This window comes from Berghia stephanieae, chromosome 1 (assembly GCF_034508935.2).
Source record: "Berghia stephanieae isolate SIO BIC M18660-M18661 chromosome 1, UCSD_Bste_1.3, whole genome shotgun sequence".
NCBI lineage: Eukaryota > Metazoa > Mollusca > Gastropoda > Nudibranchia > Aeolidiidae > Berghia > Berghia stephanieae.
In genome coordinates, this window is record NC_088360.1 from 57822096 (window position 1) to 57836840 (window position 14745).

General features: G+C 34.6%; 1 protein-coding gene across 1 annotated transcript in view; it reads right to left on the reverse strand.

The window, feature by feature from the left end:
- LOC144978233 (uncharacterized) overlaps positions 1–14745 on the reverse strand; it is a 69492-nt gene that overhangs the window by 27579 nt on the left and 27168 nt on the right. The window contains exons 14-23 of the mRNA XM_078924045.1: positions 14451–14724; positions 11678–11891; positions 10915–11041; positions 9835–10017; positions 8764–8849; positions 6285–6460; positions 5371–5521; positions 2543–2800; positions 1288–1560; positions 231–450 (exon numbers count right to left, since the gene is read on the reverse strand). Of these exons, the coding sequence (XP_078780171.1) occupies positions 231–450; positions 1288–1560; positions 2543–2800; positions 5371–5521; positions 6285–6460; positions 8764–8849; positions 9835–10017; positions 10915–11041; positions 11678–11891; positions 14451–14724 (1962 nt within the window). The remainder of the gene's footprint in view (positions 1–230; positions 451–1287; positions 1561–2542; positions 2801–5370; positions 5522–6284; positions 6461–8763; positions 8850–9834; positions 10018–10914; positions 11042–11677; positions 11892–14450; positions 14725–14745) is intronic.

A 14745-nucleotide genomic window follows, 5' to 3' on the forward strand; every position in this document is an offset into this window, starting at 1 on the left:
ACCTTTTGTTCTCAATGTTTCTCCATCAATTTTCCGGTTTTACTTCCATAGTGTGGGAGTGCATTCTATCAATCATATATAAAAGTACGTTAAATTGAGCCCCATAGCTGTGCTATATCTTAAGCAAAACTATTCTGTGGTAATGGGACAAATTACCCGTCAGTTTAGCTTTACTTACTCGCCTAATCAGCTTTACTTTCACCAATTTAATTCGAGCATAATATAGTCACCTATTAAAATTGTATTGAGTATAGCTATTTTTGCTCCTGTCCAGTATCTTTCCACTCCAAGAAACTCTGTCAGACTTTGAACCAGCTCTGTAAGTCAACTTCATATCACCACTATAGCTGTTCTTGCGCAAATTCACTTTTCCCTTCACGTCCCCACTGACAATGGGTGTAGACAGTTTCACAGTTACTGGATAGCTCTGTCTCTTTTGTTTCACATCAACTGTAATACAACCAAGTGAAATTAATAAAGAGTACGTAAAAGGTTTTCAATGTCTTCCAAGTTATAGAGAAACCAAGTCAATGTGACTAAACGAGATTGATTAGTAATGCGAGAAACATTTTTTTTTAATCATGGACTAAAGTTTCTTAAATAAGATTATTACCTTGTTACAAAGTAAAAAGAGTTTGTGCATCAATGCCCAGTTCAGTGCGAAGTATTAGTTGCTAGCTCAAATACATGACCACACCAATCAAAAAATGTTAGGTTGTATTAAATTATCATTTTTGTTTAGGACATGAGGAAAGACAGACATTATACTTACGATTGATGATATATGGAATCAGTAACACAATGATTGGTCTTCATGATTAGATTTCATTGAGATAAAATATATACCAGAAGTAATTTATAAATGAAACACGCGTCATTGAGGAGAAAACTGGTTAAAATATGGAAACTTTACCTCAAGTTGCTGTAATTCCCTAAACCATGAACTAAACTATTTTTGTTTTCTTTAGAAAATGTTAAACAAATATCAATTATTACATCCCAAACAACCTTAAAGCATAAATGTAATTTATTAAAAAAGTAGTGATCTACAAAATGAAATCGATGTGTACTCATTTGCAGGTCTGATAGCTCAAATCGTTTTAAGCTCATTGGTTGAATGGTAATACTCTCAAACCAAGGCAAACTTTTGTCCATTTTTATAGAGACACATATGTACATCCCGCCCAGATGACGCAGTGAAGTGCAGAGACAACTTATTTAAATAAGGTTTATAATTGCGTCAGGTCATCCGACCAGCAAATATCTACATGTCGACTGAAATCCTACCTTTTAAAGTGATTGGTCTTTTTATTCTCATTGTATTCAAAGTCATATCACCTATAACTTTGAGTGGTTTAGCTTGGAATTCTCCATTTGATCTCAAAGATACTACTTCTCCTTTATAGTACTGGATCAGAAACTCAGGGTCAATTTTGATGTTTTGATTCTTTCGACCAGATTTCTTCATTATTGAGCCAGCCCTCAGCAGATACGGTTTTTGTCCCTTTCTTCCTGCAGACAATTCAATCCTCTTTTCTTGTGAACTAAAAACAAGTCGACCTGAATAAACAGAATATTTCATCAATAAATAGAACTAATATTTGCCTATAAATAACCCTGAAGAAATTGTTTGATTAAAGTCTTTATTTTTAAAATCTATCTTAATGTGTTTTGACAATTTTTTTTGGCGAAATCATAATAGACTAAAATGCAAATACATATTAATCTTGCAAATATATTATGTTAATGAAAGTGAAAGTAAGATAATATTCCACCTTAACCGCCTTAATATATTTTCCTGATTCTATTTTCTATACATAAAACATGACATAACATGCAGAAAATATTAACGTTTTATTCCTATATTTTTTGCACTGGATTATTTGTATTCATAGTATTGTAAGCATAAAAACACAACTAAAGAAACTGTCTAAAGCTGGCAAACCAATGCAATGAAAACAGGTTAGTAGGTATGCTATATCATATTCTTCATTTTACACTTACTTGAAATATTCTTATTTTGCTAATAGAATTTCAGGAAAAAAATAAGAAAAAAAAGGGGGAGGGGGGCGAAAGGACAATTTTTTTCTGTATAATGCATCATCTTTATAAAAAGCAAGTCTTTTTACTCAAATGATTCTTAGGCGCGAAATTTGAATTATGAGTGTAACTTGACGAAAAGAGTCCCTTTCTCAGAGGAGAATTAGATGCATAAAGCACTTAAGAAAGGGGGCGGGGTCCCGATAGATCAGTTGGTAGAGCACTCGCTTCACACGCAATGGAACCGATATCGATCCCGGGTGAATTTTTTTCTGACTCCCCTGTCCACCCAGCAGTGATTGGGTAGCTGGGTCTATTAGGTTTGTCAGAAAGTACTATGCAATAGACTAGCTTCCTATCAAAAGGATAGTAAGCAATTGTTTATTGTCCGTTTCACGCTATAGAAACCGGGATAAACTCCCGCTCCATGGGCCTCGTGACTCTGAAGGAGAAGTGCTGAATGTTTGTTTAAGGGGTTGGATTTTTTAAACTATTTTCTTACCGCCAAAAGTATAAAATTTTTGGTTCAAGTCTTTCAACTCCAAGTTTGAGATGACGTCTTTCTTTTCAGTGTAAACAGCAGATCCCGTAAGAAGTGTAATTCTTTCTCCATTATTTTCAATCTCCACAAATGGCAAGTATTGGTGCGACTTTCCCTTTGAACTCATCTTCAGTTCCGATGTCAACTTGTATTGAATGTCATTATCAATGGCCACACTGCCAGCCAGACTGGCAAGGTCTTTGTTTATGGTAGCCTCACCTAAGTGAAATTTTAAAAGTACGGGTAAAAGGTACAAGTCACTAATAACAAACAATTGTTATATTTGGTTTTGTTTTAGTTTGTTTTTTTTTTTATTTGAATAACGCTTTGATTGGGGGGAGGGGGTGTTTCTTTTAGGTCAGTTTTTTCTTCCTTTTTATATGTTTTATTTCGGGGTGTATGTCATGGATATATTGTTAGTGAAAAATCACGGGACGGGGGGGGTGGGGGTGGGGTGGGGTGGGGGTGGGGTTGGGGTGGGGAAGGGGGGCGAGAGTGAGTGTATTTTATCCATGTATATGCGTGTATTTAGGTTTAAACACAGTGACAAATCTATTGAATAAGATATATGACAGTGGTAAAATTCCAGATGATTTATTAAAGTCAGTGTTTATAACATGTGAGCTATTTAATATCCTTGAAGGACTAGACATAGACGGAAAAGATCTTAGAATTATTAGAAACTTATATTGGAAACAAAGTGCAGCCGTCAGGATTGAAGGAGAATTAAGTAAATATATACAAATTAAACGAAGTGTTAGACAAGGATGTGTTTTGTCACCAGACCTTTTCAATATCTACAGCGAAACAATTATTAGAACTTTGGGAGATATCCCAGGCATTAAGATCAATGGTGAGAATATCAATAATATAATATATGCAGATGACACAGCACTAATTTCAGACTCAAAAGAAAATTTACAACTACTCCTCAATAAAATAGTCACAGAGAGTGAACATGTGGGGTCATACTTAAATGTAAAAAAGACAGAATGCATGGTTGTATCAAGAAGAGAAAGAAATCCAATATGCAACTAAATAAGCAATGGAAAAACTATAAAACAAGTTCAGGCATTTAAATATCTTGGATACATAATAACTTCAGATGGCAGATGCAACACAGAAATAAAACGAAGAATTGCAATAGCTAAAGATAGTTTTAATAAAATGAGTCTAATTTTTAAAAACCACAATATTTCAATGACAACAAAACATAGGGTTTTGAAGGCCTACGTATGGTCAGTATTATTATATGGACAATTACAGAAGACATTAGAAAGAAACTGGAGGCAGCCGAAATGTGGTTTCTTAGAAGGATGTTAAGAATCTCATGGACAGAGAAGAAAACTAATGAAGAAGTATTAGAACAAGCTGAAACTAAAAGGCTATTAATTCGTACAATAAGAAAAAGACAAATGCAATTTTTAGGACACCTAAATCGACATAAATGTATTGAACATCTTGCTCTCACAGGAAAGATAGAAGGTAAAAAGAGTAAAGGTAGACCAAGAAAAACATATTTGAATAGTTTGAACAGCTGGGTGACAAAGAAAGAGAAGAGTAATATTAGTTTTCTGAGGTTATCTGATCAGAGAGATGAATGGCGTATCATGATCACCGATGTCTGGCACAGACTTGGTACTTGAAGAAGAATATGCGTGTATGTGTATGTGTGTTTTTTTCCCCTCAAAATGTGATCAAATAAAATTATAATATAATACATTTGTCTTTAACGAAATGTATCGAAAAGGAGACATTGGTTCAAGATAACTATTCTTTAAAATATGTTTTTTTTTAAATATACAATAACCTTACAGGAGAATAGGAAACAAAAGTGCGATGTCAAAACGTTTGTTCCAATCTCATTGGAAAACCACTCTACCTCGTGGAACTGATCTTCTGGTTTCAGAATGATGAAAAGAATGACTTCAGCCCCTATAGCTGCGTTGTCTCCCTTACAAGACAGAAGGAAAGAACAAAGCTTAACTCTCATGTTCAAAATTACAGTCAAAATGACGGCCATCATACCTGAACAACTAGACTTACAACGAAATACACGCATTCAAAGAAAAACCAACTCAAACACACTAAAAACACCAATCTATAAACTCAAACATCTTCAAATATTCATTTGCACCCCGCACATCAATGACTGGGACGCTCTTCCCGAATCATGTGTGAACACAACAGATTTAGAAACATTCAAACAAAGATTATCAAAATTCTTCAGCCTAAATACCAAGAATGGCTGTTACATTCAACAATTCTCTCCGCTCTCGAATACAAATACTCAGAATTGAGTCGAGTTCGAGAAACATTCAGATTCAGTTTCAGATCATCTTTTCTAATCTAAATCAATGCCGATCTTAAATAAAGAGCATCAATCCTCGCTCATTTACGTCCCGTAATTTTAAGAATCTGCCTGTACAACCTGTTACTGAAATAGTTTTGCCACCGTATGATTCAATATGTAACCTATCCATTAGTTGTCCTCCGAGGGATTAGCTACAAACACACTTCCAAGCCGTTTGGAATGGAAGAGTGGAAGATGTGCCTTATTACTTGAATACTTGAAGCATAATTTAGAAACAGTATCATAAAACCTTAGTCTCAACTTCTGACGTTTGCATTTAATTTCTATCATTAAGATAACCATGACTTGAACATTTAATCTTGAGTGTCTCTTATACTCCAGATTTGTATAAAAATTGTGGAGATTATAGACTTAAAAATATTACACATCATTTATTATACCAAATAAGCATGCAGATTCAACAGATTTCTCTCACCATTCAGAACAAATTTCTTCCATGGCGAAGTGAGAACAATATCCACTTTTGGGTTTTCCTTGAAACCAATGGTGACGTCAGCGGCAATATGTCGATCTACTTTAGATCCAGGTGTATCTAATTGGAATTGGGCTTCAAGCTTCTTCGAATTCTGTGGAATTTTAAAAGAACATTACAAAGTTGAGAATCAAAATGTTATCACAAAATTGATGTTAAAATTCAAAATTTGGATTATAATTTAAAATACATATACCCTATCAAAAAAATCTCTCAATAGCGACATAATACATTATCTATATTATATCTTTCAGACAATTTCATTGAATAGATTCTGAGAAACATTTGACACAGCATCCCATACCCTTAGAAATATGACATATCTATTGAGAAAATAGCAAAATAGCTTTCCGTTTTTAACACTTTTCTTACTACCTGTACCTTTTTCAATTGTGTTTTTCGTGCCTTTATAGTCAGTCCACTTTAAGAATTTGGGCTTCAATAATATTATTTCTAAGACAATAAAATATCGTTTTCAACCAAAATCTGAAAATCATTTTTTTGAAGGATTTTCCTAATAATTAGACCTAAACCGTCCCTTAAGTCAAAGCCATTCATTCATATTTATAAGCCCAATTTTTTGAATGACTAAGTAGTTGTTTTTATGAATAGCGTGCGTCGAACTATAACTAAGCAGAATTGGCTATTTCTGAAGCAAAACAAATAAAACAGTTGAAGGACACTGAATGAAGCAATAGCAAAACAACATCAAAGTATCATTAGATGAGGAGCCAATTTAAATGTCCCTCGTTTTTTCTGATTATTTTTAAATTATGCACAATTCGGTAAAAAAAAATTGTTTAAAGAACCGATGAAAATACTGTTAAGATTTTTTTAATATCAAGGACCATTCTTACCCTGATCCATTTGGCGAAAATTTTGTAGCTTCTCTGGGTGTCTTTTTTATTCATGACAAGGGTGGCTCTTACAGGTCCAGTCAGAGGGAAATAGGGAGCCTCCTCTAACGTGGTGGCATTTGGATAATGAAGTTCTCCACACATCTCCATGCCAGTCACTTTTGAAAATGTGTCAGCTACATAAATATAAAGAAGAGAAAGCGTATTAAATGAAAATATATTAAACTTGAACAAAATTAATGATAAAATTATATTTCAAAAATGAAAAATTTTGGATCATGTATTCAAAATGAATTCAGACATTTATCACAATTTGATAGATAACAAATAGGGAATGGGAAATTTACTCTCCATGATCAGATTATATAAACTCTGAGGCTGATCAAATCAAGATTATATGGTTTGAAGCATACGAGTAACAATCTGTTAAAATATGTTATATGTATTATTGTATACGAGGCTATAATGTCGATCATTAAATATTAAAGTATGTCCCATTGTTGGAGCAATGTTCACTGTATTTGTGAGGCTATGTGGTCTAGTGGTATGACACTCGCTTTCGGATCGGAAGGTCCTGGGTTCGAGCCTCGCTCGGCGCACAGTTGAGTCCTTAGAAAATACTCTTTACTCACATTCTCTCACCGTACTCAGGTGTAAAATGAGTACCTGGCCGTTAACAGCGTTGTCTTTGTCCGAAAAATTGTAATATCGCCTAACAGGCGGCATGTCCCGTCCTACATGTTAAACGTTGCGTTTGACCAGGGACCCCTTGTAAAGCGCTTTGAGCACATTTAGTGGATATTGCGCTATATAAAAGCTCAATTTTTTAACAATTGTATTAAAGAAGTGTAATGACTGCAGTGATTTCCAAGCAGACTTGAACAAATATAATAATAAGTATACCTTCACTGATCTAAATGTGAAATGGAAAGATTAGTGAGATAGAATATAAAAACTATGCGGTGATGAGACTCCGGGATCCAACTTTTACAGCACCATCTGCCAGGCTCTCTCCCTCTCTCTCTCTCTCTCTCTCTCTCTCTCTCTCTCTCTCTCTCTCTCTCTCTCCTCTCTCTCTCTCTCTCTCTCTCTCTCTCTCTCTCTCTCTTCTCTCTCTCTCTCTCTCTCTCTCTCTCTCTCTCTCTCTCTTCTTCTCTCTTCTCTCTCTCTATCTTGTTTATATATCACAAACATCTAACTCTGGATTTAAATGAAGTAACGATGATGGAGCATAGCATTTATGTATACCTAACGTTTCACTGGCTCAAAAACAAATGAAATAACATTCATATACCACCTTTTTTCCCGCCTCGACTCTATCTCTCTCTCTCTCTCTCTCTCTCTCTCTCTCTCTCCTCTCTTTATATATATATATATATATATATATATATATATATATATATATATAATACATATATATATATATATATATATATATATATATATATATATATATATATATATATGAGTGTTGGTGGGTACTTGTAGGTACGAAAGTGCTCGATAATGGTGGTTAGAGCTAATATATAATGTAAATTTTCACTCACATTTTTTTGGCCGAGACGACTCGTTTCTCGGCCAAAAAAATGTGAGTGAAAATTTACATTATATATATATATATATATATATATATATATATATATATATATATATATATATATCTCACACACATACACACACACACAGACACACACGCGCATTTATACACAGACACATACACGTACACACACGCGCGCCCGTACTCTACCTCTCTATATCTGTCTATATCTATCTCTATTTCTTCTTCTTCTTCTTCTTCTTCTTCTTCTTCTTCTTCTTCTTCTTCTTCTTCTTCTTCTTCTTCTTCTTCCTCTTCTTTTTCTTCTTTTTCTTCACACACACACACACACACAAACACTATTCTTTCATTTTTAACTTCTCCTGGCCTCTATATTTGTATAGACCAGAAACAATGGGCAGAATTTTTTTAAAAGTGAAATAATATACTTGACCATTTATTCGTGAATTGTATTTCATGAGACGAATACTTAAAGAGACAAATTTTATTTTACACCAATTTGTTCTACGTCTGACCTCTTTATAAAGTCTGCCAGAAGGAAGCAGCGTGTATTCCCTTTAACCACCTGGTCTGTCCAAACAATGAATAATTAGATTTTCAAATTGAAATGCTTGGGTACTAAATTAATTAGAATTTGTCCTTGATACCAAAATTTTCTATAAAGAGCAAAAATAATGTAATTGATGGTGTGAAATGTCGTGTTTATTGATACCATTGTTTATTAAACTATCCCATCGAGTTTTTATACCCAATTTTAAGTTGAAAACATGAATAACCTGAATATAGCCATGAATGAAGAAGACGGTGATTGTAAACTCTTTGCGTCAGTAAATGATACATTTGGTCTGCAATTAAATTAATTGTTTAGTTATCTTTTTCTGAGATTTAAAAAAATATTCAACAAGCCAAGTAACTACATACGAGTGCATGATTTCAGTTGTCTGCTGTTTTCCTTAATCATGTCTTGCTCCTTTTCAAAATTACCATGAATTATGAAGAATTGAGATCTGGAGATTTCAAAGCATAAAGATAACAATAATTAGATACAAAGTGAAAAAAGGGAAAAACTAAATGTGTCTTGGTGCAAAAATGCCATTCGGAATTCAGAAGCTAGCAGTTGTTAGAAATTGTTTTATCATCTGATTCAAATTATATGATTATTGAGTGATAGGTGTATACAAAATTCCAAAGAGTTTCTTTTTAATGAAAACAGCATTAAGGACGTTAGTTCGATTTAAGCTTCTTTGAGCAATCTTTTGTTTCCACATTTTAAAATCCGATTTTCTCCATTTTCAGATTTTTAATATATCTAATTTAAATTATCAAAGCCCAGTTTCGGAGTCTGATAATTACATGAAATAAAGTTCAAAATATTTATAGATTATCTATATAAATGTACATTCATAAAATGTACGCTTTTGATCTAAAATGGTAGCAATTAGAAATGTCTACTTATTTTCCCGTGCTGCCACACAAAAGAAAAACGTGAGATCTAGATGGACAAAATACAAGACACAAGGTGGCTGCCAATACGCTGTGAAAAGAAGCATGCAGTGCAGCATCAACCATGTACAAATGACGATTACTTGAGTGTGAAAATCACCAACGCAAAATTGACAATTGAAAGATATTTCCAGTGATTCAATTATTCATACATTTAAATATTTGAAAATTTTACAACAACCATGATCTGAAAGGGATAGGTGTTGATATTTCCTTTTCTTTCTCTGAAACCATACACAAATGAAAACAATAGAGATCATGTATTTAAATCATGGTAAAAAAATCCCTATTAGATTTATCAGACAGATTATGTTTGAATGCCACTTTGCTTCTTTTATTTTTTCTAGAGAATTTGAATATATGATTGACTTAAGAATATTGTAAATGTTATCTAGTTTCGTCTGATTGGTATTCTTCAAGTAAGACAACGAAAAAAGTTTTCTTTGAATTAAATCGCAATTATGATTTATCATTTTTACATTACCGTACCTTGCATCAAAGAGCTCTTGTTTTTGTTGAGGAGAGTCAATTTCAAAGTTGATAATTTGCCTCCCTTTGATCATAAGGTTAGATTTCAAACTGACACTAGAGTGGAGAGTGTTGCGCATTCGGAGACCTTGTTTATATAACTGAGCATCAACCATCATTGAACCAGAAACCTCAAGACCAGCACTAAGGAGACAAATGAAACACATATTAGGGAACATATATAAAGAAAGCTCTGTATGCATAGAAGACGAATATTTTCGAATCATGCAACATTGCTTAAATAACCATATTTCTTGATTATTTGTCAGTTTAGAAACAGTATGTAAGTTACGAGAACGTAAATACATTTTACAGAAGCAAGAGAGAGAGAGAGAGAGAGAGAGAGAGAGAGAGAGAGAGAGAGAGAGAGAGAGAGAGAGAGAGAGAGAAAGGGAGAAAGAGGAGAGAGAGGGGGGGATGGATAGAGATATTCTAGTACTAGCATTACTTAAAATTGAGCGCAAATGGAATGATTTATTTCAGAACATTCAAAGAGAAGGTTAGTATTTTCTTGAATATATTAATTCTTCGTTCCACAACATTTTTTGGTCACTTTGCAGTCAATTGAGATAAAAACGAAATAACTACATGTTTTCAAAACAGTTTGTGTTGAGATTGTTACTACTGTGAATTTCTGATTGAAATAAATCCAAGCATTAGCATTGACTCCATAGTGACAATAAAGCAAAGCTTTGAATGTCTTGTGTGTCTATGTAGTCTTGTGGTGTGATACTTGCCGTTGGATCGTAATGGTTCTGGGTTCCGAGTCTCTTTCTGAGTGTCGCATAGTTGAGCCCTTGGAAAAGGCTCTTTACTCACATTCTCTCCCCGTACTCAGGCGTAAAATGAGTACTTGCCTGTTACCAGTTTTATCTCTGTCGGAAAAGTTGTAATATCGCCTAACAGGCGCCATGTCGAGTCCTACATACGAATTGTTACTTTTGGCGAAGAGCGCTTTGGGCACGCTTAGTGGATATTGCGCTATATAAAAGTCAAGAAGGCGAGAATAATCAACCGACAATAAGTGTAACAATTAAGTACCTGGCAGCAATATCACCAGTAACTATGATAGGTTTGGATCTTGACAGAATACCACTGAAGTCAACTTTCCCATTTGCTCTGGTGTCAACTGTCACGGAGGAATTGACTGTTATATTGACAGGCAACCCTGTAGATATAGGAAAGATGAGATACAAATCTTTTATGTAATTCTTAGCATTTGTCCTGAATGTTTCAACATAAACGTCGGGGGGAAAACAGTGAGAAGAAAAGGGGGAGGATCACTTTATTTTCCTTTTGAGACTCCAATAGTTGAGTTGGATCAATATTATATTAAAATTTGAAGAGTTGCTCTGGTTTAAAATAATTAGTCATAAAGAAGCAAGAGTCACGTCGCTATTACTGTACTCATGATGGAAAAATGTCATAAACAGAAAAATACAAGATAAGAACTAATTTGAAATAAATTCACCCTGGGCATTAAACAGTTATTACATCAACAGCATATTCTAATTATAAAGATTCTCATCACCATTTTTATTGATACCATTTGTTTTTTAAAGTATTTTATCTTACGTATCATACACCATTCCATTGTTAAAGCTGAAAACATTTAAGCGGACATGAAGGGAGGAGACAATGATTGTAACCCCTTTGCATTTTGATTAATTATTTTTTTATCTACCTATATTATACTATGGCACATCACTATAGATAATTTAAAATATTCCTCTCAACATACATTCTTTTCTACTTCTTGTACTTTTACATAAATAAACGAAACAATGATTTTTTTTAATCTCACCAATAACAGTGGGAATGATTAGGGAGTGGTCCATCAATTGCTGAGAGTGGGTGTATGCAAAGTTGTATTTCTTTGAAAGATTTTCGAGCAATTTGTCAAAGTTGAAATAGGATTTGACCTTCTCGTATTCCTCAGATCCTTTCATGTGTTTGAAGAAAAGCTCATTGCCAAACAATCGAGCATATACAAATGTCTCCAAGTCTTTGGAGCTGGCCTGTAAGTCATTGCAATTATAATTGATTTAATAAAATTCAACATTTGAATTTACCAATAGTAATCCAAAGAGTCTAACAATTCCCGCCCGTTTTAATGCTAAATCAATTCAATTCAAATTCAAAGGTTTATATTTAGTCAATAATCAATATAAATTATACATTACTTAGAATTTCCAGTCAACAAATAAAAATAGTAAGATCAATAATAAACCAAATAAAACCAAAGAAAAATAAATAAATAAATATAAACATAAATAAAGAAATGCATGTTTAAAATAAATAGATAAATCAGTAAATAAAATTATATTTTAAAACTCAACTATTGTCTGAATGTTTTAATCTTGTTTCTTCAATTATTGCAATGATTTAAACAGTGTCAACTAGGCCCAATGCGATTAAAATTTGGCAGTTCTTTTCCATCATATAGGGAAGGAGTGGCAGACTTGGGACAAAGGAGACTTAGGAAAAGGAAGACTTGGGAAAAGGGTTACTTGGGATAAGGGTTACTTGGGATAAGGGTTACTTGGGACAAGGGTTACTTGGGACAAGGGAGACTTGGGACAGGGGAGACTTGGGACATGGGTTACTTGGGACAAGGGAGACTTGGGACAAGGGTTACTTGGGACAAGGGTTACTTGGGACAAGGGCTGCTTAGGACGAGGGAAACTTGGGACAAGGGTTACTTGGGACATGGGTTACTTGGGACAAGGGTTACTTGGGACATGGGTTACTTGGGACAAGGGTTACTTGGGACAAGGGTTACTTGGGACAGGGGCGACTTGGGACAAGGGTTACTTGGGACAAGGGAGACTTGGGACAAGGGTTGCTTGGGAAAAGAGAGACTTGGGACAAAGGAGACTTGGGACAAGGGAAACTTGGGACAAGGGAGACTTGGGACAGGGGAGACTTGGGACAAGGGTTGCTTCGGAAAAGAGAGACTTGGGACAAAGGAGACTTGGGACAAGGGAAACTTGGGACAAGGGTTGCTTGGGACAAGGGAGACTTGGGACAAAGGAGACTTGGGACAAGGGAAACTTGGGACAAGGGAGACTTGGGACAAGGGTTGCTTGGGACAAGGGAGACTTGGAACAAAGGAGACTTGGGTAAGGGAAACTTGGGACAAGGGAGACTTGGGACACTTTCTGTATTTACCAAATTACCTTGTTATAATACTTGATTTAGAATTGGATTCAGTAGTCTGATGTCACGCGCCCGGCAACGGCGGCCATTTTGGTTCTAAACAAAGAAAATCTTTACTTTTTATTCTTCATGCTGGCGAGAACTTTTCATTCCCTTTTCATATGCCTTGTGATCAGAATGTGTAAAAGTCAAAACATGATCAAATTGATGGGGTTTTTTTCCTCTGGATACGCTTTTAAGCTCGCCGGAGAAATATTTCATACGGCGTCCGCCATTGTTCCGATAGTTTAGAGCCAGTGTTACTAAGTTACCATACGTCATTAGGAAGGAAGTGACGGTACGACTAATGAATCCTATTGATATACATTATTAAGCCATTTTTAATTTTGCACCGATCTTCTCTACCCTTTCGTTTATCTCTGTTTAAGCTGACAGCATAAAAACACCAACCGAATTCATACTTTTCCACAACTGGCTTCAAGCCTTGTAAATCTCTATTTTTACTTTTTCAAACCCACTAAAGTTTTATTTAATTATTATAGCTTACTAACAGTGGAAAATGTGAACCTATTTATTGTAATAATCACAATCAAAAACAATATTCACATTTCAAGTTGAGATGCATGCTTCGGGAGACTTGGGGCAGTGTATATAATAAAACGCGGTATTAAAAATCACAGATTAGAAAGCTAGTTTTCCTATTATGGGTATTTGATTCATCCAAGTGTAAAAGGCATCCAAAGCCTCAATGAAGACATTCGGATGCCTAAAAGAACTTTGAAAAGTTCAACTTACAGTAGAATTAGACTCTTGGTGCCATTGGTCTGATAACCTAATGTTAAGCTAAAAAATCTATTTGAAACTTTAAAAAAGAAATATGAGCATTACATTTTCTCCTTTGTTTCTGTCCAGCTTAAGACCTTTAATCATCCCATGTCTCCCTAGGCAGTCTCAAGTCTCCCATTTCAAGTCCCGATTAAAAATCAATTATATTCATCAAACTCTCAAAGTATTTGTTTTAAATGTCTTGACATTTCAAAATTCAGGATTCAATGCACTTGATGTGAACAAATGATAATTTTTGCTTTTGAAATAAAATTTTGGAAGATATTCAAATTTGCAAGGTATTATTTTCCAATGTCTCCCACTTCTCTTCTATTATTATTTTCAAATTAATTTTATTCAAATCATGACATGTATATATATTTCACTAGGTCGTTTTATATGAGAGCTATTATCTGTCGCCCACGTGTGTTCTTTTACAGGTCTGATACCCCAAGTTTTTATGGACTCAGTGTTGTAATGGAAATACTCTCAAACCAAAGCAAAATATTGTCCATTACAGCAATGTTAAATCAAGCCCATAATTGCGTTCGGTTATCAGACCTGCTAACTCTTGAACCTGGTGTTACCCATACCTCATTTTGAGAAAGGTAGCCGTCATTGCCAAAATATTTCTGAACGAACTTTTCCAAGCCATCCATACGAGCACCAGCCTCAAAGAGATTAATGGAGTTTCCAAACAAATTGACAGTCAGGTTTAGTCTCAAAGCACGGGGTGCCGTGGCAGACTCAGACCAGATGAGATCACCATCGGCAGCATATCCGAGATTGACTCTATTCAACAGTGTGGAAGATTCAAAACATCTGGACGTTTTCAAACCACTGCCTTCAAATTTCTTCAAATTAAAGCTGAAGGTGAAATATAAAACA